General features: G+C 37.4%; 1 protein-coding gene, 1 long non-coding RNA gene and 1 pseudogene across 11 annotated transcripts; 2 read left to right on the top strand and 1 right to left on the bottom strand.

Moving 5' to 3' along the window:
* Nucleotides 1–7,871: 7,871 nt before the first annotated feature.
* On the bottom strand, nucleotides 7,872–10,192 carry LOC145146223 (uncharacterized). Of its 10 annotated transcripts, none has more exons than XR_013727220.1 (6): nucleotides 9,640–10,192; nucleotides 9,316–9,424; nucleotides 8,960–9,200; nucleotides 8,730–8,836; nucleotides 8,297–8,541; nucleotides 7,872–8,225 (listed from the first exon to the last, which is right to left on the bottom strand). It is a non-coding gene; the product is annotated as an uncharacterized LOC145146223 (long non-coding RNA). The 10 variants fall into 10 exon arrangements; XR_013727202.1 differs by having other exon boundaries at nucleotides 8,960–9,262; nucleotides 9,362–9,424; nucleotides 9,640–10,190; XR_013727226.1 differs by having other exon boundaries at nucleotides 9,362–9,424; nucleotides 9,640–10,189.
* A 13,272-nt stretch (nucleotides 10,193–23,464) lies between these two features.
* On the top strand, nucleotides 23,465–24,960 carry LOC145146190 (mitogen-activated protein kinase kinase 5 pseudogene; annotated as a pseudogene).
* An 851-nt stretch (nucleotides 24,961–25,811) lies between these two features.
* LOC145146207 (uncharacterized) lies at nucleotides 25,812–26,829 on the top strand. Its single transcript, XM_079074985.1, has one exon. The coding sequence runs from the start codon at nucleotides 25,879–25,881 to the stop codon at nucleotides 26,644–26,646; it is 768 nt and encodes a 255-aa protein (XP_078931111.1). The 5' UTR covers nucleotides 25,812–25,878; the 3' UTR covers nucleotides 26,647–26,829.
* Nucleotides 26,830–27,057: the final 228 nt, after the last annotated feature.

Genomic DNA, 27,057 nt, shown 5'->3' with positions numbered 1-27,057 from the left:
TTAATCGTAGAAACAGATGCATCACAAGACACTTGGGCAGGATGCCTAAAAGCAATTATACGAGGAAAAGTATTATTGGGATTAGATAGTGAGGGAAACCTCATATCTAACTCATCAAAAGTATACAATGATAAAGCACACACTGGTATGAAAATACCATCTGAAGTAAACAATGATAAAGTATACAGTGATATGAAAATATCACCAAAAGCATACAGTGATATGAAAATATCACCAAAAGCATACATTGATACAGATGTATCATCTGAAGTATTAAAAACAGATAAATACGAGCAAAAACTATGCAAGTATATATCGGGAACATTTTCCCAAACGGAGCAAAATTACAGCACACATGAACGAGAAACACTAGCATGTCTCAGAACATTGAAAAAATGGAAAGTCGAGCTACTTCAAACCAGATTCGAATTACGCACAGATTCCAAGTATCTACTTGGCTTTTGGCGGTATAAGTTACAAGAAGATTACTGTCGAGGACGATTGATCCGGTGGCAATTACAATTACATCAATTTCATCCATATCTCAAGTATATCAAAAGCGCCAACAATCATATAGCAGACACATTGACAAGAGAATGGAAGCCATCATAGAGAAACAGTTAAAAACATTCCTACTCGATTATGAAAGAGGCACCATTCATGAAAGATTAACGTCAGCCATGACACAAGCAAACATTATTCAAAAAAAAAAAAAAACATGTCTTTTCGGAGGCGGGAGGAATGACGTAAGCAATGACATAAGAAGCCATTAGACACATTATTGAAGACATGTGGCCTTTCAATATAGAAAGGAGTTGTAATTATTTAGGTTTTGTCTTTTATAATTATTGTATGTCTATTGTATTATTGTGATGTAACATAAAGTATGTAAGTCCCTCAATAGTCTAGGGGGCTATAATGTAAATAGGTTTGTCATATTGCAATCAACCGATTGCAATTCTATTATTGTACTCGGCTCCTTTGAGCCTATAAATAGGGCCTTTGCCCATATGGAATAAACAAGCTAAGTTTGAGTGTTTAAGATTTGAGTTGAGCTCAGTCTTCTTCTGTTGAAATAGCTCGTCTATTTCTGAATAGCAGAACCCTATCCAAACATATCCATATATTCATATAAACATATCAAACCCAGACAATCCATCCATCGTCAATCCATTCCGACGCATCATTCAGGTACAATTCTATCCTAATCATATTAATTCCGCTATGTTTTTCGATTTGTACATACTTTATGTTACATCAAATAATACACTTAATAATTATTCTATTATTCTACCGACACATAATAACAAATCCTTTCCATATTGAAAGGCCACATGTCTTCAATAATGTGTCTTCTTTAATAATGGCTTCTTATGTCATTGCTTACGTCATAAAATTAATAATGTAAATAGGTTTGTCATATTGCAATCAACCGATTGCAATTCTATTATTGTACTCGGCTCCTTTGAGCCTATAAATAGGGCCTTTGCCCATATGGAATAAACAAGCTAAAATTGAGTGTTTAAGATTTGAGTTGATCTCAATCTTCTTCTGTTGAAATAGCTCGTCTATTTCTGAATAGCAGAACCCTATCCAAACATATCCATATATTCATATAAACATATCAAACCCAGACAATCAATTCATCGTCAATCCATTCCGACGCATCATTCAGGTATATTCTTTCTTAATTTTATTAATTCCGCCATGTATTTCAATTTGGTATCAGAGCTAAGTAACGTTCTTATTATTCTTATTATCAGTTTGCATATTCAATCTATCGTTAATAAGAATATATGCATATGCAGCATCATAAACATGATAAGCATCATAAACATGATAAACATCATAAACATGAAAATAAATAATCATTATTTTTAAGTACCCATATTCAAAAAATCATCGTTATTAAAACAATTAAAAATTATCGAAAGAAGATTTAATATCATAAATATGTCTCAAGATATTCTATTCAATTGTTATATTATTTCTCCATGATAATCTCATTCCGAGTTATTTTAACTATTAATTCTACAAAATTTGAAATTTTTATTAAAATAACACTCGTTCTTAATAATCAAATTAATCAAATTCATGCTTGAAATATATATTTATGTCTAACAAAATTTTGATGAATTGTATTCCTAATAGAAATATTATTTTAAGAATACAGCAAATCCAGGAATCTATAAATAATTCTAAGAAAAATCTCAAGGATTCTTACAAACCTAATAATCAAGGCACGATTTTAAACAATAACCATATTCATGATGTTAGATATTTCATAAGAACTAGTATTAAAATCCGTTACAAGCAAATACGACGTCTAAAAACAAAACTATTTGTATTCTAAAACATATGTCTTTTAAACACTATTATAATTAACACTACTATTAAATAAATTTTAATCGTAACTTTAAATCTAAAACGAAACTAAACTATTATTATTATAAAATTATAATCATGAGTTTTTCAAGTCTAGATACAAATAAACAAGAATTAAAATTTTTTCGTAAAACATTGAAACAATCTAAAAAATTTCTTTTAGACTTAAAAATAGATTCTGACATATCAATGATAAATTGTATATCTAATATTGAAGCAATACATATAATAAATAATAGTATAAATTGGAAACAAGAACAAATAAAAAACCTTGAAGATAAAATAACAAAATTAATTTGTTAAATATGATAGAAAAAACAACTACTTCACTAGAAAAAAGAAACTAAAAATTTTATTTTTAATACACACAATATATGGAAACTTTACAAGAAAAAGTAGAAACACTAACTAAATTATTTGCAGCACTAGAAATTCCATCTGAAACTCAAGAAAATAATATAGAAATAGAAAATAATTCAGATGATAATGACGCAGAAGTAATATATGATTTTTCTTCAGAAGATGAAAACCCTTATTCAAATCCATATAGAGATTCACAAAACAATTTTGGATTAAAACGAAAACAATCATATGTTGAAGATGATTATCAAAGTCAATATATTTATGGACCACCTTCATTAGAAGAAAATTTTTTATATAGACAAGGAATGGTTAAAAATAAACAAAACAAATGGGAAAAAATACCTCCTCAATACATACCTAAATTATTTACATTTCCAACAAATTCAGATATTCTTTTTATTGATTGTGACCAAAATCCTGAAGCAAAAATTCAAGAATGGAGTAATAAAATGGGAGTACAAATTCAGTTAACCGAAGAATTAAGAAATTTACACCCAAAACACTTTCTTAATTATATCATTCATAAAACACAAGGTAACGCATATCGTTTCCTTTCATCTCTTGATGAAACCGAAACAATGATGATAGCAACCACTGATGCTATGGAAACATTTAAAAATGTATTAAGCCGTCTTATTCAGGAATTCATAGGAAAACAAATTGAAGATAAAATATCAAAAGAAGCTTTTCAATTAGAATCACTATGGCATTTAACTAATTTACGAATTTGTAATATGTGTTATTTAGAACCATTTATATGTGAATATTCTGAACATTATTATAATTTAGATTCCATTAGAAAAAAGGCAGCATTAGATATGTTTTATCAAAAATTACCATCATTAGTAAGCCAAAGTGTAATAAAAGATTTCCAAGAAGCATTACAACAAAATAAAGTTGCAGACACCTTAGGAGCACGAATAAGCATATTAAAAGCATGGATGCAAAAAAAATGTTTAGAACAAAAAACAGCACAAGATGCAAAAATTGATTTATGTTGTGACATCCTTTCTAACAAAGTAAATCAATATGGTTGTAAAGAAAAACAACAAAGTAAAAAGAAAATTTGGAAAAAACAAACTTATAAACCCAAATATAAAGAATATTATAAACAAGGGGAAAGAAAATATTTCCGAAATAGAAAACAATATAAACAAAAATATCAATCCAAAACAAATTATTGCCCATCGAATAAAAAAGACTGTAAATGTTGGATATGTCAAGAAGAAGGACACAAAGCTTATGAATGCCCGAAAAAGACTAAAAACGAAAAAGAAACAAATATATTAAAAATTGCATACGACCTTGGATACGAACCCATAGAAGATTCAGATATAAATTCAGATATAGATATTTATGCATATACAACTGATTCTGATTAAGATGCAGATACATAATCCTATGGGAAAAGTATTATTGGGACTAGATAACGAGGGAAACCTCATATCTGACCCATCAAAAGTATACAGTGATATGAAAGTATCACCAAAAGCATACATTGGTATGAAAATACCATCTGAAGTAAACAATGATAAAGTATACAGTGATATGAAAATATCACCAAAAGCATACAGTGATATGAATATATCACCAAAAGCATACATTGATATGAAAATTTTCATATCAAACAATTTTCAGCAATTATTCAGGTACCCAAGAGACGCAAATATTCAATCCACATATATATTGAAATGGAAGCAATCATGAAGCAAATCAAACACCAGTTCAAACAAAAAGAAGAGCAAGAAGCATCATTAGTCAGACAACTTGAAGCAGTCAGACGAGAAAAAGAACAACTACGACAAACAATACAAATTCTATCATCCCAATCAATACCTAAAGAAGAAGCAGCTAGCAGTTCAACAACGAAGCAACCAAAAGAAGACATTCAAGAAATTTCATCCGATGATAGTCAGCCACAAACAATGCTCAAGTCAGAAAAACAACCTATAATACAAAATCCAGAAGAATATCCACCACTTCAAGCAGATCAAAATATAAAGAAATGGTACGTGATTTTCAACGGAGAAAACAAAGGAGTATATGACAATTGGGGAATTGCCAGTTCATATATTCTTGGAAGAAATATTATTCACAAAAGTTACAAAACAAAAAAGGAAGCAGAAGCCGCATACAACGAAGCATACAAAGCAGTAATAAAAGATAACGTAGAATGTTCAAAAACAGTTCTCCTAACACCACAAAAACCTATGACCAGCTTCACACCACAAAAACCTGTATCCATCCCAAGATCCCTTAACCAATTAAATGCAAAAATTGCCCTTGAATCCATTCTATCAACCAAAGAAAAGGAAGCCATGAAAAAACCATCTGCCAAAAAATTCGCTGAATTATGGGATAGCCTCGTTTCCTACACCGAGGTCCATTCTTTAATGGGTTTTTACCCAGTAGCCAGACGACCAGGTCCTAAAGCAGTTTTCTTAGCCGATTTATCAGATCCTATGACTTTATGGGATTATTTTATTCATGGGTTCATCGACACCATCTATCTAGAAGGCACCAATCTACACTGCATCAGCGAATTCCCCTCTGCTGTGCAAACTATCATCAGAAATTATAAAATACGCTTTGCAAAACAAGAAAGAGGATTATTCATCAAAATGCATTCTAGCTACCCAATTTTTGATGAAGATTCTCAACTAATTGTCCCAAGTATTACTTTTGCAAACATGGGAATAAGCAACGGCTCAAAACCAACAAAAGATGATCTACTCCGTGAGTCACCAACACAAGAGCATCTAATCTTTGCACTTGCCGGTGTTTATTTAGCATCATCACGCATTGGCAACGGTAAAGATCAAAGGTCAAGAATCAGAGTAAATTATGCTAGTAAAACTTTCATTATCTACTCTTTAACAGACAATGAAATCACTCCGGAAGCAATGAAAGCAATTGAAACATTCGAACAACCCTTCGAAAAATTTTCTCATCAACTGGCTGAATTATCCGATGATATCAAGAAACAACTTTGCAAACATATTATGCATGCTCCAAGACACAATTGCAGTCACTGTTCAGAAAACACAGAAGAAACACCATTCATGGAAGATTAACGTCAGCCATGACACAAGCAAACATTATTCAAAAACATGTCTTTTCGGAGGCTGGAGGAATGACGTAAGCAATGACATAAGAAGCCATTATTAAAGAAGACACATTATTGAAGACATGTGGCCTTTCAATATGGAAAGGATTTGTTATTATGTGTCGGTAGAATAATAGAATAATTATTAAGTGTATTATTTGATGTAACATAAAGTATGTAAGTCCCTCAATAGTCTAGGGGGCTATAATGTAAATAGGTTTGTCATATTGCAATCAACCGATTGCAATTCTATTATTGTACTCGGCTCCTTTGAGCCTATAAATAGGGCCTTTGCCCATATGGAATAAACAAGCTAAAATTGAGTGTTTAAGATTTGAGTTGATCTCAATCTTCTTCTGTTGAAATAGCTCGTCTATTTCTGAATAGCAGAACCCTATCCAAACATATCCATATATTCATATAAACATATCAAACCCAGACAATCAATTCATCGTCAATCCATTCCGACGCATCATTCAGGTATATTCTTTCTTAATTTTATTAATTCCGCCATGTATTTCAATTTGGTATCAGAGCTAATTAACGTTCTTATTATTCTTATTATCAGTTTGCATATTCAATCTATCGTTAATAAGAATATATGCATATGCAGCATCATAAACATGATAAACATCATAAACATGAAAATAAATAATCATTATTTTTAAGTACCCATATTCAAAAAATCATCGTTATTAAAACAATTAAAAATTATCGAAAGAAGATTTAATATCATAAATATGTCTCAAGATATTCTATTCAATTGTTATATTATTTCTCCATGATAATCTCATTCCGAGTTATTTTAACTATTAATTCTACAAAATTTGAAATTTTTATTAAAATAACACTCGTTCTTAATAATCAAATTAATCAAATTCATGCTTGAAATATATATTTATGTCTAACAAAATTTTGATGAATTGTATTCCTAATAGAAATATTATTTTAAGAATACAGCAAATCCAGGAATCTATAAATAATTCTAAGAAAAATCTACTTGAAAAATATTTAAAAATAAAAACTATTAAAGAAGAACCACTTAATGAAAAACAGCTACTTAAAGAAAAACCACTTACTATTAAACGACCTTTCACATGGTAAAATAAAAATTATGAGTAGTTACGATAATAAATATAAAAGTTGATCTACTTAAAAAATTATGGAAAGATTTAGAAAAATCCACAAAACATTTAAAAGAAATTTATAAACTAATCATAAAATGAGTAAAAGAAAAACAAATATTAACCCAAATAGTACCTTTATTACAACCAAAATACAAGATAAAGAATTAGTTTCATATATAGATACAGGAGCTACTTTATGTTTTGGAAGAAAAAAGATATTAAAAAATTGGGAAAAATTAGAAAAACCATTAAAGATCACAATTGCTGATAAATCAATTCACAAAATTTGGTTCGTAGGAAGAGATATAGATATAGTAATTGAAAAGGCACCATTTAAAACTCCAACTATATATCAACATGATTCAGGAATAGATTTAGTAATAGGAAATAATTTCCTTAAATTATATCAACCATTTATACAAACAAATGACGATATAAGTCTCAATCATCCAACAAAAGGTATTATAAAAACTGCAATTATCAAACATTATGATCTTATTAAAATAATCAAACAAGAGGTTGGCTTTCAATTACGCATATTACTAACATTTGCTAAAGAAATTGCTGAAAAACAACTCGAAGAAGTATGTAGCGAAAACCCGCTAGATCATTTAAAAAATAAAAATAATCAAGAAATAATAATATTATTAAAAAACCCTAATGATGAAGTTAATGTTCCAAATAAAATTCCATACAGCATAAAAGATGTTTCTGAATTCAAACAGGAATGCATTGAACTATTAGAAAAAGGAATCATTCGACCTAGCAAGAGTCCTCATTCAGCACCTGCATTTTATGTAGAAAATAATAATGAAATAAAACGAGGCAAACGAAGAATGGTAATCAATTATAAAAAAATGAATGATGCTACTATAGGAGACTCATATAAATTACCACGAAAAGAATATATTTTAAAAAAAATAAAAGGAAATACACATTTTAGTACATCCCCCCCCCCCCCCTTTGGGGGTTGGAAGGTGTCACTTTTCTGTGAAAGTATAGTACATTGTCTGAATTGGTAGCCACATTAAAGTACATTGCTATTCTCTGCAATTCGCCTGTACATTGCTATTTTTTAACCACAGTAAAGTACATTGTTATTCTCTGCCCATCTTTTTCTGTTTCTTGTTGGAAATGAGAAAACATAGCTTTCGAAACAGCAGTTGGTAATTTCTCATGGAAAAGTAATAAATATGAACTCCTACAATCACTACTTATCATCCCTTGTGTAACATGCACTTAACCTGCAAAATAATGGAAAAATAGACATAAAGATGACTTAAATTTGTTTTAAATGTAAAAATATAAAATTGACCTCGTCTGTAATGGCTTGAATGTATATGCTCCGACCATGGAGCATAGAATGCTGATATATCTGCACATAAGCCATGAGGATAATTATTTTTCACTTAATTAAAGCTACATATATGTAACTTTACATTCAGTGGACATCTTCTTGGTTCTTCATCCTGAGGCAAGAAGATTAAAAGCGTCAAAACTAAAAAGGAACCTGAAGAAATACTTCAAAATTGTTAGGAGGATGAACAGGGGAGAGTCCACCTGTTATTAAAGTGAAAATGGTCAATTGTGTATGATGACATTAGGGACAAATGAAGTTGTAAATAAAATTGCAATATGTCCACTGTATGTAGTTACTGCATTCATTGTGAACAGGGGCAAAATGGTCCAACTGTTGTACAATGTGAGTAATAGATAATATAAAGAGGAAATAAAACAAAATTACACACCTTCCCTAGGGAATTACTCAAGAGATGCCATACTACATCAGTATGCCCATCGATTTCGACAGGAATGGTTAAGGAATCATATCCCAATCATATATTGTCACACTGATCTGTCCATAAATGAGTAATAGCTAAAGTTTAAAATAAAAAAAAAAAAAATAAGAAAAAAAAAACTAACTAACTAACTATTTGTGTTATTTGTGTAAATTGTTGTGGATAACAGTTAAGCCTACCTTTACAGGAAGTGCATCCACAGAAAAATTAAATCCCTCTCACTCCATGGCTGTGTTTTAAAAAAATTTGAACAGAAGTCCAAGATGAAGATCCAAGTTTCTCCATAAATGAGCAGGAATTGTTACTGATAGAAGTATTACCCAGCAGTCCATAACTTTTAATGTGTCATCAACCAATAGAGTAGACTCCCCTGCAGATGAAAGATGAAGGGGCATCTTTATTCTTCCAACAAATTGCAAGCTTCTCCAGATCATGCCGGAATTTTAAAATTAAAGTGAGCTATAAACAAAATAAAAAAGAGCCTAAAAATTTGAAAAGAATGGTTTGTTAGTCTTTGGGTAATTTTAGCAAACACCTGGTGAGTGGCGAGCATAATATATACAAAGTTAAGGACAGTTCACCTCCACAGACGATCTCTCAATCTTCTTCGAGCAAATAGGTCCTTTTCCATTTCCTTTCGGAATCTGAAATTTAACATGTAAACATTTTGAGAATTAATATGTGAAAAAAATTTCATATGTTAAAAACGAATGTTTCCATTTATATCCAACTCACAGTCAGACCTACATGAGAAGCAAATCTTGAACCATTGAAAAAATTTCACAAAATTGATGATAGAAATGTAAGAACATGTCGAGCTTTTTTTGTTTTTTTGAATAATTACAAGGAAAAAGATTACTTCATCGTGATGAAATCGCTTGAATAGAAAACCCACCAGACACCAAACAGAGACGCAACACGAAGGATGAATCGACCTACTCCCGCCGATGCCGACATCGAATGGAATCGAAAGCAAATAGAGGGAGAAGCAGATGAAGTGGGTAAATGAAGAAGCTGTTTTGGAGCAGCAAGAAACGATTAAAAAATTCCAGACAAAAATTTAAAGGTTGGTAAACATCTGAGAGTAGCCGTCGGTGCAAAAGGCGACGGAGAGCCAGTGTTGACGACGATTCTCACAGCGTGAATATATACGTTGTTCCAGAACCGTTGGTATTCCAAAGGAGTTGTAGCCACTGATTAGGGTGCAGCGACGATGAAAGGCGTTGGAAGCGGTAGGAAGAGTCAGAGGTTAGGGAGCGGTGATGGGTGGAGACGAAAGGGAAGAGAGAAGGTGGAGGAGACGAAAATTAGAATAGATAGACATTTGAGGCGGTGGATCGGTGGGAATAAACTAACCCAGTATACTAATCAACCCAAGGAACAGTACCCTGGTCAGGTACTGTTCCTAAGGGAACTCTTTATTAATATGTATATAAATTAGTTTGTAACTGTTATAGGACTTATTGACTTAATAACCGACTAAACGTGATATATAGTGGTATTGGATTGTTTATATACACTAAAAATGAATTTTGAAACCGTAACTTTAAGTAAACCAATTTAAACTCGTATGAAGAATTTCGAAACTCGATATTTTCTTTAGCTTTTATGGCTTTTATTTATTTATTTGTTTTAGTTCGTTGTATAAATATCATATAGTGTTTAACAACTTGGTAATCTTGGTATGTAGTGATTTTGCATTGTTTATATAAATTAAAAACGAATTTCGAAACTCTCCTTTTACATACAAGAATTTCGAAACTCGTATGAATAATTTTGAAACTTAATATGTATGTTTATAATCTATATGATTTTTAATGTTAGATTGATGTTTTTATGTACAAAAGAAATGAAAGCTAAGCCCCCTTATAAGCCTAAACGTTTTTATTTTTTATTTTAGAACGGCTAACTTACAATTCCATTTAATCATTTTTTTTTTATCATAGGTGTTGAACCTCAACCACTTGGGTTCTTACATCTTTCCAACAGCCCAATATCTTAGGTCAAAGGTCCTTTGGTTATAAACCTAAATTTTGATACTTATAAGATAAAGATAATCGTATACTTGAATTTATATTCTATTATTGTATTTTCCCTTACTTAGAAAATAGCATATTTTGTTTCTACATTATGACTTTCAAAGAAAATGCATACTTTAAAGATATGGGTTGAGGAAACACATGGGACCGACCATGGTAAGTGATCATAATCAAACATAGAAAAGTATAATTTTTTGGTGGAGAATGCATCAATGAAGCACACAAAGTAAGCGAACCCTAAAATACGAGTTTCAATAAATGATATCTTTTACATATTTTATTTATAAAGCTTTTGTTTGTTTATATAGAGTATTACATGTAATTCTTGTTTCTCATTATACATAATTTTATCGTTTAATTACATTTTGATTATAATATATTTATATAACCAATAATTATATACCTTTGTTAAATACCATGTTAGACAAATTACACAAAATACCAAACCTAATTTTTGCTTTCATTCTCTAGATTTGTGGTTTTATGCGATTTACCGAGGTGATTGGTTGGTGTACCTTCCAATCTTCCATACAGCTTTATTGGTGGGGAAAACAAATGTACTTACGAAGGTTCTATGTCACAAGACCAATCATTCTGATGATAGAATTTGTTGCGATCATGACAATTTAGTAACGTTTGAGTTTATTTCATCTCTTGTCTACAAATCAAACTTAAAATCTTCTTCATTAAATGATTTGGTGTGTAAGATTGCTTTGGACTTTTCTAGCCAAAAGTTGCACATAGACAGAAGAGTCTCGACAAAAGGTCCATTTATATATAATAATTTGCAATGTAGCGGGTATAGTTTAGTGAAAAGTGTGATTTGTTCTATTAACCCCTTATGTAACGACCAAAAATTTCAACCAATTTAAAACATTTTATTTCATTCAAAAACCATTAAGTTCATACATCTTGTTTTCAAAATAGTTTAGACATCAGAGTATCCCCATAACCATATCACATAAATCATAAAACATGAGGAGGCGATACGATCACGCCTTCGCCTTGCCACGATCTCCTGAAGTACCTGAAACAATAAACCACAACTATAAGCCTGAAAGCTTAGTGAGTTCCCCCAAAGTACTCATACACACATAAACATACGCATACAACAAAGAACAACATACTATGGGTCCAATCAACCTTCCGGTTGGAATACCCCTGGCCCTCAACCATCGGGTTGGAATGCCTACATACTACGAGCCCAATCATCCTACCGGGATGGAATACTCTCGGCCCACAACCATCGGGTTGGGATGCCCATACACCTATACGTACTACAATAACTACTATGGGTCCAATCATCTCGCAAGATGGAATACCCCAGGCCCCTCAACCATCGGGTTGGAATGCCAACATACTATGAGTCTAATCATCCTACCGGGATGGAATACTCCTGGCCCACAACCATCGGGTTGGAATGCCCCACTTCCTATACATACAATAACTACTTACTATGGGTCCAATCATCCCTCGGGATGGAATACCCCAGGCCCCTCAACCATCGGGTTGGAATGCCAACCTACTACGAGTCCAATCATCCCACCTGGATGGAATACTCCTGGCCCACAACCATCGGGTTGGGATGCCCCTACACTAGCAAACATGCACACATAACAAGCAACCACATAACACTCTACAGAACCAACATACTAGGGCCCTATCATCCTACCGGGATGGAATACCTTTTACTACTGCTCAACATACATATCACGCAGGTAACCTCCTACCAGCGTACATAAGGCAAGACCAACTACAGGTCTATAAATATAACCACTACCCAACCACCAGGGTGCTGATCTAACAAAACTTGCCATCACTTAACTACCTTATCCTCCATGATACTAAGCTAACAGAGCATGACATCATAACATTATCCTATCTACCAGGATACTAGCAAGCATATCATCACATAAGCATAACAAGCTCTAAACAACAATTCAAAGGGCCCGCCTTGGTGCCTTAGACCCTTGAGTACAGTGAGGATAACTCACCTGAAACGAAGGACCGAACCACAAAAGCACACTCCCGAAGCACTGCTCCAAACCCCAACACCTATTGCCATCAATGGACCATTGACATAAATAACCAATTACCATAACACCCATGAAGGTCAAAGTCGAAGTCCAGGCCAAAGTCAAACTTCATGACTAACTCTACTCGCCGAGTCAACCCGTTGACTCGTCGAGTCCTTATACTCTGAAAACTCTTAGAACACGACTCAACTCGCCGAGTCACCCCAAGACTCGTCGAGTCCAACGATGTCCGAGTCCCATCCTGCTCAACTCACCGAGTCACCTCCCGACTCACTGCTTCGAGGTTTAACCAGAAGAGATTGGGGTTCTGCGACCAGACTCGCCGAGTCCAAGAACAGACTCGTCGAGTCCAAGGCAATCTTCAACAGACTCGCCGAGTTGTTCTTCCAACTCGTCGAGTCCATGCACATGTTCATACAACTCGTCGAGTACACCCATGTGACGCGCCGAGTCTCTCCAATTCTCAATCCATACAGTGGTTTTTCGAACCATGCATGGGCTCCAATCCATAGATCCACTCTTCTACAGTCTAACCCTCACATAAAGTGGCAAACTTTACGTGAAACCAAGGAGATATAGGCCCAAAACACTCTAGGGATAGGGTTAAGGACTAGGGGGATTCACCAACCACTCTTAGACAGGAGCTTTATGACATTTTGGACCATCACAAGCCTAGATCTGAGGTAACAACCTCAGATCTAAGCCTCTAACTCGAAATAGCTCTCAATCATACCAAAAATGCCCCAAATCTCAAATGATAAAAGATCTAGATGCAAAATAGCCCAAGCAACAGATTATTACCTCCAATATAAGCTCCAATTGAAGTAGATCCCGGATCTACACCACTCATTTGCAGCAAGCCTCTTGATCTTCAAGCCCCTTTCCAAGATTTCCTCCTCCAAAGCTCTATTCTCTCTATTAATGGAGGCTCACTCGATTTTAGGGTTTCTGGATCTCAAAAGGGTAGTAAAGAGGCTAAGGGTGGGTTATAATGTTCTTTATATAGGGCACAACCCCCGGGATTAGGGTTTTCTCTCTACAACACCAACTCGTCGAGTCCAAGCCGCCGACTCGGCGAGTTGGCCACTTAAACCGCGACAGAATCTCGCTCCGACTCGGCGAGTAAGCAGACCTACTCGTTGAGTCCCTTCTTTTATTTACACTTTTGGCCCTTCATTGAACTTCTGAAATTTCGGGCTGTTACAACTCTCCACCACTTAAATTAGGCTTCGTCCTCGAAGCCTATTGCAGCATACGCTTCAGAACAAACCCTTTGCACTGCGGACTCCGATTTCTCACTCAACTCAGGTTCTTACAAACCCTACTTCTGCGTCTCTCTTAAAATAGCTTATTCTCGCGTGGCATCCTTGCCACTACTCCAAGCCGACCATTGGCCTTTCAACTCAAAAGCACCACCTATCAATCACGAATCACCCGATAATACTAACCCTTCATATCAGGGGCACACTTCCGCACCCTGCAAACGCTAGATTCTACAAACACCCACTGAGCTCTGCTAAGACACTAATCCATCTTCCTTCGCCCAAGATTGGCGATAACCCTGATAACTTGCAACCTGGAACGAACCCTGTTCCCCTTTCTGATTCTATCCCTTACGCGCTGACAGGATACTGCATCCTTCAGCTCCCATAACCCATCAACCAACCATATCGCGTAACCACTCGTACCTGGCCAAATCAGCCTCGGGCTGGAATACCAGGCACGCCTATAACGGGTCCAATCATCCCCAGGATGGTATACCCACGCATCCTCATGTATGTTTGGCCCAATCAACCCTCGGGTTGGAATACTAAACACACCAGGTCCAATCAATCATAGGGTCCGGTCATCCTCATGATGGAATACCCTAGATTGGAATACCTTCACATACATGACCCAAACCTACAACCATGCTCGGGACCCAAGGACCTTGTCCTTGCGTCACCCTCGAACCCTTCGGTTCGACACAACTGAGTGTAACCCACTCACACCTCCTTATCACGATCTCTAGGTTCTCGCCCTCCGACTGCAATATCCTTATATAGTCCTCATCACCGGTCCAGACTACTCCCGAGTCTGTCAACCTGCCATCTCACTTTCCTCTGTCCAAATCTCCAATCTGGAATTACTATCCTTCTCCTCTTCCAAGGAGACTGAAATCATGTCTACATATCATCCAATCATTGTCACAACGACAACACCTCACTATACATCACCCCTTAGCGGCGCACACCGCTATCTCATAACATGCATACATACCCAGAGACTGATCGCATAACCAGCAATCCATACATAGTCTGTCGTATTTCCTCAGCATTTCCACCATTCGGGGACAACCCCACCAGCAGCTATCACATAGCAGCATCCTCCCTACTTGCTCCAATATCCATGATACATGCCAAGCCCTTACTACAACTGAACCGCCTCATTGCACCACTTCCCGTGACCGACATCCAAACTGCGTTAGGCGACATTCTTCCAAACCACGCCCCATCCGAGAATTTCCAATTCTCCCCCACTTAGAGCACTAACTACTGCCTACTGGTGGCGAAGCTGGTACGCGACTCATTCGTCCCAATCCGAGACGACGAACTTCAAGTGATCCGAGTTCCCGCTGATGATTCTGAATCTCTGGATCATGACATTCCTCTCTCTTGAATGCATCAACAGATACTACCCCTCTATAATTTCTCAATAATAACTTCTCACTATCATCAACCATGCCCTAATAACTTATGCAGGAAACAAACAACTCATAATAGCATGAACAAGATATAGAAGGAAAAGACATACCGGCTGTCACCTCTGGCGCTGTCCCGATCTCCTCGGCCACAAGCTGATAAGCACGCCCTGGAGGCTTCGGAGGCTCTGCTCGACCCTGACCCCCGTCAGTAAGTCTCAAAGTGGCTGGTGCTGGGACCTGCACTGGCCTGGCAGCCAAGAGAGGACACTGGGCCTTCATATGGCCCACCTGATCACAATGATAACAAAGTCGGACTCCGGCAGCTGGAGCCTGCTGCCTACAATCCCTGGCTATGTGGACCTCCCTGCCACACTTGTGGCACCCAGAAGAAGATCGACAAACTCCATCATGTACCTTACCGCACTTCCCACAAGTGCGACTCCTCTGGCTTTCCTGACGATAATCAGCGGCCCTCATCTGTTTCGGCGCAGGATGCGACTGCACCGGGGCCTGCCTCTGCTCCCTCAGCTGGAGCTCAATCTCTAGCTCGCGCCGCCTGGCGGCCTCCTGCAACTCCAACAAAGTATCACATCTTTGTGTGGACACAAACTGTCTGATGTCCCTCTTGAGCATGCTCAGATACCGGGTCATCTGAGCCTGCTCCGAAGCAAACTCAGGGCAGAACATCGCCCTCTCCGTAAACATCCTGGTGATCTCCGTCACCAACTCTGAATCCTGTCTAAGCTCCAAAAACTCCTGAGCCAATCTCTCCCGCTCTACCCGCGGAACATAACGAGTACTAAACATATCCCGAAACTGATCCCAAGTCACCGCAGCTCGCTGCGCGTCAGAGTATGATCCCGTAGTCAACCTCCACCAATCCTTCGCCCCGAGCCTTAAAAGGTTCAGAGCACACCTCACCCTCTGCTCAGCAGGGCACGAACACGTGAAGAAACATCCCTCCACGTCCGACAACCATCTCATCGCAACAATCGGATCCTGAACTCCGTCAAAGGTAGGGGTCTTCGTATTATCGAAGTCCCGGTACTGGAAGCCCCGACCGGCTCCTCGCCCTGCCGCTGTTACAGCCGCGATAGCTGTCGCGACAGCCGTCTCAGTAAGAGCTGCATAACGATCATCGAAGTACTCCCTCATAGCGGACTTAATAGTCCCGAACAACTCCGAAATCTGACCCCGGACAATCTCGACCACCTCCTCGCGGATGATCTCCCTGACCCGATCCTCTGTCAACATTGGCCCCTCCTGACCGATAATCTCAGGTGCCGCTGGGGCCCCTGATCACTCTGACCTGATCCGAATCCGAATCCAGTCACAACACGCCTCGTAACCACCATACTGAAAATAGAAGAGGAAAAATATCAGACAATCCGCTTAGATAACCGGGGACCAACTCCCTTCTAAGCCCTAGGGGTTGTGACTTCCTTTCTACACGTATGGGTCCTGTGCTTTCAGTAGTACGGGCCCATACTACCTTCCACACCTACCCATATTTGTCTCAAGTATCACCACAACACCCTAATAATATACATAACACAACGAATGCTCTACCCTCACTCCTAGAGGAATGCTAATTATCTCAAAACTGGCCTCCCGGCCTCTCACTACCCACCCATCCATGAAACTTTCATCAACCCCTGCCGCACTAGTGTATGCTAGCCATACATAACGCTGGACCCTATAGACTTTCGAATATCCATTCCTACCCTAAGCCCTAATAAATAAGAACAGAACACAAGGCCAGATCAAACATTATCAGCCTATAAGATCTTAATTATATACAACTGTGATGCATACACGAGTAACTACAGTAATGATGTCAATTTCATATAAGGAAAACCCTAGGCTAACAGGCATCATGTAATCAGGCAATTCTATCATGCAATTCCTGAAGATCCCTAGCCTAGTACTAGCATGCTGTTCTAACATATCACAATATCAAATAACCGTATGGTATTTTGGGGTCTACTTACTGGCTCCGGCTGATCGTACCCTCTGCATCCTCCTTTACTTATTTTGAAAACCATTTGAAAATCTTTCCTTGATTTGAGACTGGATTCACACGAATGTTCCTCCAATTCACTCAAACCAAGGCTCTGATACCAACTTGTAACGACCAAAAATTTCAACCAATTTAAAACATTTTATTTCATTCAAAAACCATTAAGTTCATACATCTTGTTTTCAAAATAGTTTAGACATCAGAGTATCCCCCATAACCATATCACATAAATCATAAAACATGAGGAGCGATACGATCACGCCTTCGCCTTGCCACGATCTCCTGAAGTACCTGAAACAATAAACCACAACTGTAAGCCCGAAAGCTTAGTGAGTTCCCCCAAAGTACCCATACACACATAAACATACGCATACAACAAAGAACAACATACTATGGGTCCAATCAACCTTCCGGTTGGAATACCCCTGGCCCTCAACCATCGGGTTGGAATGCCTACATACTACGAGCCCAATCATCCTACCGGGATGGAATACTCTCGGCCCACAACCATCGGGTTGGGATGCCCATACACCTATACGTACTACAATAACTACTATGGGTCCAATCATCTCGCAAGATGGAATACCCCAGGCCCCTCAACCATCGGGTTGGAATGCCAACATACTATGAGTCCAATCATCCTACCGGGATGGAATACTCCTGGCCCACAACCATCGGGTTGGAATGCCCCACTTCCTATACATACAATAATTACTTACTATGGGTCCAATCATCCCTCGGGATGGAATACCCCAGGCCCCTCAACCATCGGGTTGGAATGCCAACCTACTACGAGTCCAATCATCCCACCTGGATGGAATACTCCTGGCCCACAACCATCGGGTTGGGATGTTCCTACACTAGCAAACATGCACACATAACAGGCAACCACATAACACTCTACAGAACCAACATACTAGGGCCCTATCATCCTACCGGGATGGAATACCTTTTACTACTGCTCAACATACATATCACGCAGGTAACCTCCTACCAGCGTACATAAGGCAAGACCAACTACAGGTCTATAAATATAACCACTACCCAACCACCAGGGTGCTGATCTAACAAAACTTGCCATCACTTAACTACCTTATCCTCCATGATACTAAGCTAACAGAGCATGACATCATAACATTATCCTATCTACCAGGATACTAGCAAGCATATCATCACATAAGCATAACAAGCTCTAAACAACAATTCAAAGGGCCCGCCTTGGTGCCTTAGACCCTTGAGTACAGTGAGGATAACTCACCTGAAACGAAGGACCGAACCACGAAAGCACTGCTCCAAACCCCAACACCTATTGCCATCAATGGACCATTGACATAAATAACCAATTACCATAACACCCATGAAGGTCAAAGTCGAAGTCCAGGCCAAAGTCAAACTTCATGAATGACTCTACTCGTCGAGTCAACCCGTTGACTCGTCGAGTCCTTATACTCTGAAAACTCTTAGAACACGACTCAACTCGCCGAGTCACCCCAAGACTCGTCGAGTCCAACGATGTCCGAGTCCCATCCTGCTCAACTCACCGAGTCACCTCCCGACTCACTGCTTCGAGGTTTAACCAGAAGAGATTGGGGTTCTGCGACCAGACTCGCCGAGTCCAAGAACAGACTCGTCGAGTCCAAGGCAATCTTCAACAAACTCGCCGAGTTGTTCTTCCAACTCGCCGAGTCCATGCACATGTTCATACAACTCGTCGAGTACACCCATGTGACTCGCCGAGTCTCTCCAATTCTCAATCCATACAGTGGCTTTTCGAACCATGCAGGGGCTCCAATCCATAGATCCACTCTTCTACAGTCTAACCCTCACATAAAGTGGCAAACTTTACGTGAAACCAAGGATATATAGGCCCAAAACACTCTAGGGATAGGGTTAAGGACTAGGGGGATTCACCAACCACTCTTAGACAGGAGCTTTATGACATTTTGGACCATCACAAGCCTAGATCTGAGGTAGCAACCTCAGATCTAAGCCTCTAACTCGAAATAGCTCTCAATCATACCAAAAATGCCCCAAATCTCAAATGATAAAAGATCTAGATGCAAAATAGCCCAAGCAACAGATTATTACCTCCAATATAAGCTCCAATTGAAGTAGATCCCGGATCTACACCACTCCTTTGCAGCAAGCCTCTTGATCTTCAAGCCCCTTTCCAAGATTTCCTCCTCCAAAGCTCCATTCTCTCTATTAATGGAGGCTCACTCGATTTTAGGGTTTCTGGATGTCAAAAGGGTAGCAAAGAGGCTAAGGGTGGGTTATAATGGTCTTTATATAGGGTACAACCCCCGAGATTAGGGTTTTCTCTCTACAACACCAACTCGTCGAGTCCAAGCCACCGACTCGGCGAGTTGGCCACTTAAACCGCGACAGAATCCCGCTCCGACTCGGCGAGTAAGCAGACCTACTCGTCGAGTCCCTTCTTTTATTTACACTTTTGGCCCTTCATTGAACTTCTGAAATTTCGGGATGTTACACCTTAATAGTTAAGGGGTTTTTCGGTTTGATTCATATTCCGATCAAAAACTTTATTTCATTAAAAGTAGGGGTGAACAAAAACTGAACCGATAAAATAAAAACCGCAAAAACCGTAATAAACCGCAACCGAAAAACCGATGGTGCAGATTTTATTTTTTTGAAAAACCGAATTTATTGGTGTGGTGCGGTTTTTATTTAGAAACCGGATCACCAAAACCGAACCGCACCGCCAGCTTATTAACAGTAAAATAAATCACTAATTTATATTATACAACTATATATATTATTTAAAAAAATAATAAATTCTAATCTATACATATATTATAGATAAGTACATTTCAAGGACCTGGAGTAGCTCAAACTCCACTAGACCAAACTATGGGACCAAAAGTGTACACAAGACTAGCAAAATAACACATCAAGATCCAAGCTTTATACCTTCAAATCATGTTTGAGGGTAAGATACTTCTGGATCTAAGCGGTCTTGAGCTTCCAAGATGAATCTACTATCTTCTCCTTCCTTCAAGAACACAAAAATACATTATCTGAAACTCAAAAAGCTCACACAATGGATTAGGGTTTGCTAGGGACGAATTGGGAGATGGAGGCTGATGAGGGAAAAGAACTTGAGAAGTTAATGATGTTTAAATAGGGCTCAAACCCTAAAAATTAGGGTTTGGACATTATTGACGTACGTCCGACGTACTCGTAAGTATGCCCATCGTACTCAATTGAAGGCGCGTTTTCACATAATGAGCCAAGGGACCAATTTTGCAATTAAATTTCATACTAAGGGTAGAAATGAAAAATACTTGGATCAAGGTATTGCAGAAAGTCAACAATGGTTCAACAACTATGTTTTGGAAAGATGTATGGAATGGAAATGTAACATTAAAAAACAGATTCCCTCATTTATACATAACTAAATCGGATAAAAATTGCATGAGAACGGGAGTTGAATCACAACAATTGGTGGATCTTTTAGCACTCTTTCAAGAACATAATAGCATGTCAAATCAAAATGATTCATGGGTCTCACTTGGAAATTCACAGGGTATCTTCTATGTGCAATCTTTAAGGCTGGACGGTATGGGTGAGGGAAAGAGCGAGGGAAGCTTTCCCTCTCAACTAAACATCATCCCTTGACTGAGGGAAAGGTGGCGATGGAAAGAGGTGAGGGATTTCATTCCCTCACTCTCTCTCCTATTCCTATTGACCAACTTTTTTTTATTATCTTTTTTAAATTTTATTAAATTATATACCTACTAAAAATTATAAAAAATATATATATCAAAATTCATTGTTTTTAATTCCTTACAAAATGAGTATAATATATATATATAGGAAATATATTTAAAAAAAAATAAAAAAATAGTGAGTGAAGTTTCCAACCCATTCATTGGGTTTAGGTGAAGAAAGGAAAATGAGGGGAAATGGTGGTGTGGCCCACAAAAAGTGAGGGAAACTCCTCACACATACCCTCCGATCTAAGAGAACTCATCGATAAAGCCTCTTACAATCACATTCTTACTGTTTTTTATTGAATAATTGGCTACTGATAAACGTTAATTGTTTCGTTTGGAGACTCTTACAAAAAAAATTTCATTTAGCTTTTAATCTTGCAAATAGAAGAGTTTCTGCTTTTGATATTTTAAACTTCAAAACTTCATAAGTAATTTAGGGGGGGGGGATGATGAACACATCATATGAATAATAGTATAACTAGGTGTGAGACCCGTATTTATACGGATTTGATAAAACGAAAAATTAAATACGAAAGTTTAAACAAAAATTATTTAAATTTGAAATTTTAGATTTGAAATTTAAAATTTAAAATTTGAATTTAAGAAGAAACATATTAAATACTATATGACTACTAATATTGTAATTTATTTGTATTTTCAATTAAGACAATTATTAAGTGAGGTCTAAATATGATGTGTTAATTAAGAAAAGATGAAAAAAAAATGAGAAAATGACAAATGAAAAAAACGTTTAATAAAAAATACCAAAAAATGACATGTATTCAAGTTAATGAGAAAATGACATGTGACAAAATTATTTTCATTTATTAGGGAGGATATATATATTAATAATAATAATAATGTTGTTTCACCACCGTTCCTTGTCATTGTTTCTGGATATTTAATACCTCATCAACGAACACCGTAAATAATATGTATTCTCGGTTTGTACTAAAACAAATGAAATGTCAAAAGACAAACGATAAGTTATAAGGCGTGGATGGATCTAGGATAATTAAAGACTACTATGTTTGTTATTGTATGACAAAAGTGTTCACTAACTTATCTAAAATTTTATAAAAACCAACATGATACCCGATGGCTTAACTCGGTAGGTAAGTTTAGTAAGCACCTCCTCACTAGTGACCCAAAATTAATCAGGGGTGGCTAAGAGAAGGCCATGTGATGCGATTTTGAAAAGGGTTGTTTAGTAACATCGGCAAACACTTTGCCCCTCTCCGTATCATCACATAATGGAGAGCCACATGGACAAACATGATAGGCGTCAATCTATTAACTTTATGCTCTTGCCGGGTAAGTATGTTGTATGTAAAGGACAAATTTCTGTCATTTTTTAATTTAGAAAATCTTGTACAAAGAAATAAAAATAGAATGCTAATAATAAAGGAATTAATGAAGTTGGTGTGAGAATGGGATTAAGTTAGCAGTCAACTGTTGTGTGTTTTTCGAGTCCAATTTGGGAGGGAGAGATGGATTACAAATACAATGAGAGTATGAGACCATTTCTTTTATGACTTGTTCCTCCATCTGGACTCTTGCTCTTGCTCAAAAGAAAAAGTCGCCCCTCTCCTTTTATTATTTTTATTTTTATTTTTATTATTATTACTCGTCAATCATTAATAGCAATACGTTTTTTTATAACTTTATGTATCTAAATGTAATTTTTATCACATACATACATATGTACAAAAAAACCAATTCATTTCGACTTAATTAACTCTATTACCACAGCCTGAATAACCAAGCCATTGAGAAAACAAAAGAACAAAAGATAAACTTTTCATTTTCATACAAGAGATTCCGAGTTTAAATCTATAGCAAAGGTTCTAATTCAGAAGTGATCATGTAGATACGTCCTCCCCAGATCCTTTAAAACCATGAATACTGTAGTGTAGTGGAGTAGTTCAAGAACGTAGTTTTAACTATCATCTAAATGGATTTAATACCACACTTTAATCATGTTCTTAATATATATTTTTTTCTTTAAATCAACACCTTTAATAAAAAAAAACTATATTCCGTATCTAGCAAGCATATATTTTCAACATCGAACATCATTTTCACGAAAACTAAGGATATCAAATACAATACGTTTCTAATTAAATTTTTAACACATATATACCTCCAAAAGAGATAACAACGTTGACCTTGTGGCAATAAATGAGTAACATACTTAGTTTTTTCGACACCCATCAATTCTCCGAAACACATGAGTAGAATTATTCCAACCTTCATCTTCTTCCCAGAACCTTCACCAGATCACAACTTCAAACCCTAAACCCTTTCCTTACTTCTTCGTCTTTAGGTTTATTATTCGTCATATATTATATATACATACACATCGATCGTCTCGTCTATGAATCAACCTACGCTCTGAAATATCCTGAATCAATTTATTTGGTCTAGTCAATGAAGCCCAACAACAACAACAGCAATAGTCGCCCTCGACGTCGTCTTGACTTAACTTTACCTTTACCATTACCCCAGCCCCAGCCCCAGATCGCCGTTCCTCTTCCTCTCCCACCCTCCTCCACCCTCCAACACCAACACATCAACTTCTCCGACCTCCATCGGATCAACAGAATCGGAAGCGGTAGTGGCGGTACTGTTTACAAAGTCCTCCATCTCCCCACCGACACCCTCTTCGCCCTCAAGGTAATCTATGGAACTCACGACGACGATGCTCGCCACCAGATCCGTCGAGAAATCGAGATCCTACGTGGAGTCGACAACCTTAACGTCGTCAAGTGTCACGACATGTTTGATCGTGCCGGTGAGATTCAGGTGCTCCTTGAGTACATGGACGGTGGTTGCCTTCAAGGCACCCACTTGTCCGATGAGTCCTTGTTGGCCGATCTCACCCGTCAGATTATCTCCGGTCTTTACTACCTCCACCGGCGAAAGATCGTCCACCGTGATATAAAACCTTCCAATCTGTTGATTAATTCCAAGAAACAAGTGAAGATTGCGGATTTTGGGGTTTCGAGAATCTTGGAACAAACGATGGATCCCTGTAATTCTGCGGTGGGTACGATTGCTTACATGAGCCCGGAAAGAATAAACACCGACCTGAACGAAGGAAAATACGACGGGTGCGCCGGAGATATATGGAGCGTGGGGGTGAGCATTTTGGAATTCTATCTGGGGCGTTTTCCGTTTACCGTCGGAAGACAGGGTGATTGGGCGAGCCTTATGTGTGCAATTTGCATGTCACAGCCACCAAAAGCGCCGGCGACTGCTTCTCGTGAGTTCAGAGATTTCGTTGCATGCTGTTTGCAGAAGGATCCGGCGAGGAGATGGACGGCGGCGCAGTTGTTGAGGCACCCGTTCGTTACAGGAGCAGCTCTAAACCATAAACATAGCAGTTACAGTCAGGTGCATCCAACATATGAGCTACTTCCTCCTCCATGTCCGCAATTTTCTTCATCCTCCTGATGTACAACTAGAAGCGCACGTAACAACAAAGAACAATCTTGTAAGATAATCATTTGGGCCCTGGATTGGGCTGGGTTAGGCTGCAACAAAATTCATGTTCTTTTTAGGGGTATTGTTTGTGTAAGTGGAACGAACCATGGAGGTTAGGGAATGACGATTGTTTTATTTATATATAATATTATATATATACATGATGCCATTTGTATCAATCTGTTAATAAAAAGGCAAAAGCAAACAAATAAGAAATGTAAGAGTTAAAAGTCTATAAGACGGCGTTATTAGGAAAAGACAAAAAAAAGGCGTTATAACGTGTTATGGTGGTAACGGGGAGTAACGTGCAAGCTAATAACGCATGATAACGGGTAGGGGGCGGTGTTCACATGTTATAACACCCAATAACGCCCCTTGTGGCGTTGCCCATACCCACCTCTCTAAAAGTTGAGCATTCGTGGATGTACATTTTCAACACAATATAAGATGGTATTAAAATGCATTTTATATATATTTTATTATATGTTTGGTGAATTTATTGAAGCGTAGTTATACCTCTCATGTAGTGAAAGACTGAAAGTTGTATCTTGCTCAAACATGGTTCCTTTCGTGTTCATCATTGTGTATGTGATGTGACATGAAAATTTGATTACTACATTTTCCAAAATACAAGACAAGTGGAAGGAAAAGAATAGGAATATATATAATTGAGGGAAATAAATCACGAAAAAGGACGATAAGGGAATAGAACTGATGCATCATAATGTGGAATAACATGGGATAAGAGGAAATGAAAAGTATCTTTTGTTATTTTTCTTCAATATAGTAAGTTGGCAAGCCATCAAACAGTACAAGTTCTAAACAAGATAATGCATTAGTATATATGACCACATTTGGGTGTTCTAAATCAGAATCTATAGTCATTTAACAAGTTGGGAATAAAGTTGTAAATGCCTTTCGATAAAAAGGTGACCACTGAATGTGGGGTTATGATATTCGCATGACAAGAGACGTAATGCATCTTTCGACTTATTTGGAATCATGGGCTTAACCCTATAAATATAAGCAAGAGTATAGAAAAACCATCAGCAACACAGATTTGAATTTGACATACATTTCTTTTTTAAAGAAAAAAAATGGTTCTCGAGGTTCAACGTTACCCTAGTGGCTACCAACAGAACAACTATCCAACACACCAAGGGCCTGATGGCTACTTCAGCAACTTCCAAGGGATGACTGCAACCCAGACAACTCCATACCCGACTTATCCTCAAGTTTCAACTTACCCATCAAGCCATGTTTCACAATACCAATCTAGTTGGTCTGCTGGTGATGAATACCAGCATGGCAATGGACCCAGCCATCCAGTCAAGCCCAGTGCTGGTGGATATGGAGGAAATTCACATGGCTATGGAAAGTCACACGGATATGAAAACTCATTCAGCCATGGAAGCCAACAAGCTCATGGAAGCCCACACGGTCATGGCCATGGGAGTCCAAATGGTCTTGGTAAATCACATGGATATGAAAACTCATTCAGCCATGGAAGCCAACAAGGCCATGGAAGCCCAAATGGTCATGGCCTAGGGAGTCCACATGGTCTTGGTAAATCACATGGATATGAAAACTCATTCAGCCATGGAAGCCCACAAGGTCATGGCCTAGGGAGTCCACATGGTCTTGGTAAACCACACGGCTATGGAGATTCACAGAGCCATGGAAATTCACATGGTTTTGGAAATTCAAATGGACATGGAGGTGGTGTTATGAACCATTTTGAAAAGCTGACACATGGGCACGGCTATGGAGCTCCTGGCCCAAACTACGGTCACGCTCCGAGTGGCATGAATCATGGGTACCAGAAGCCGTCTTGGACTATGAAGGGACTTGAAGATGATGAATGAACATCTAAAAACCTACCGTATTACAAAGAAGTGTGTGCTTGATATATAATCCTCTAAATAATGTGTGTGCTTTGATTTCTATTTACTACGTATGTGACAAATGCATAAGCAGTGAATAATGAATGGTGGTTACTGCTTTATCTGATTTCATGATAATCAATGGTAATGTTATTTAGATCTGAAGAGCCAAATATCCACACAATGAAATGATCTAATGAATGATGTCAAACTTCAAATGATTCAAAGAGATAATCAAAATTTTGTCAAAAAAAAACATATGCATGATAATTGGATTATATTATTATTCGATTCAATATTACCCAAGTTTACCCAAGTTTCCGTATTTATGTTTGATATAGTTTTCATACGAGTTTTCATTGTAATTTAGATAACACAAAATTATTCCAAATA

The sequence above is a fragment of the Lactuca virosa genome, chromosome 1 (genome assembly GCF_052849685.1).
Source record: "Lactuca virosa cultivar CGN04683 chromosome 1, Lactuca_virosa_CGN04683_v6, whole genome shotgun sequence".
Lineage (NCBI taxonomy): Eukaryota > Viridiplantae > Streptophyta > Magnoliopsida > Asterales > Asteraceae > Lactuca > Lactuca virosa.
The sequence above is the reverse complement of the archived record's forward strand: the minus strand, read 5'-3'. Positions and strand labels throughout refer to the sequence as shown.

Bases quoted from the DNA above. Each gene is read 5' to 3' on its own strand.
- LOC145146207 (XM_079074985.1), top strand. From the start codon at position 25,879: ATGGTTCTCGAGGTTCAACGTTACCCTAGTGGCTACCAACAGAACAAC.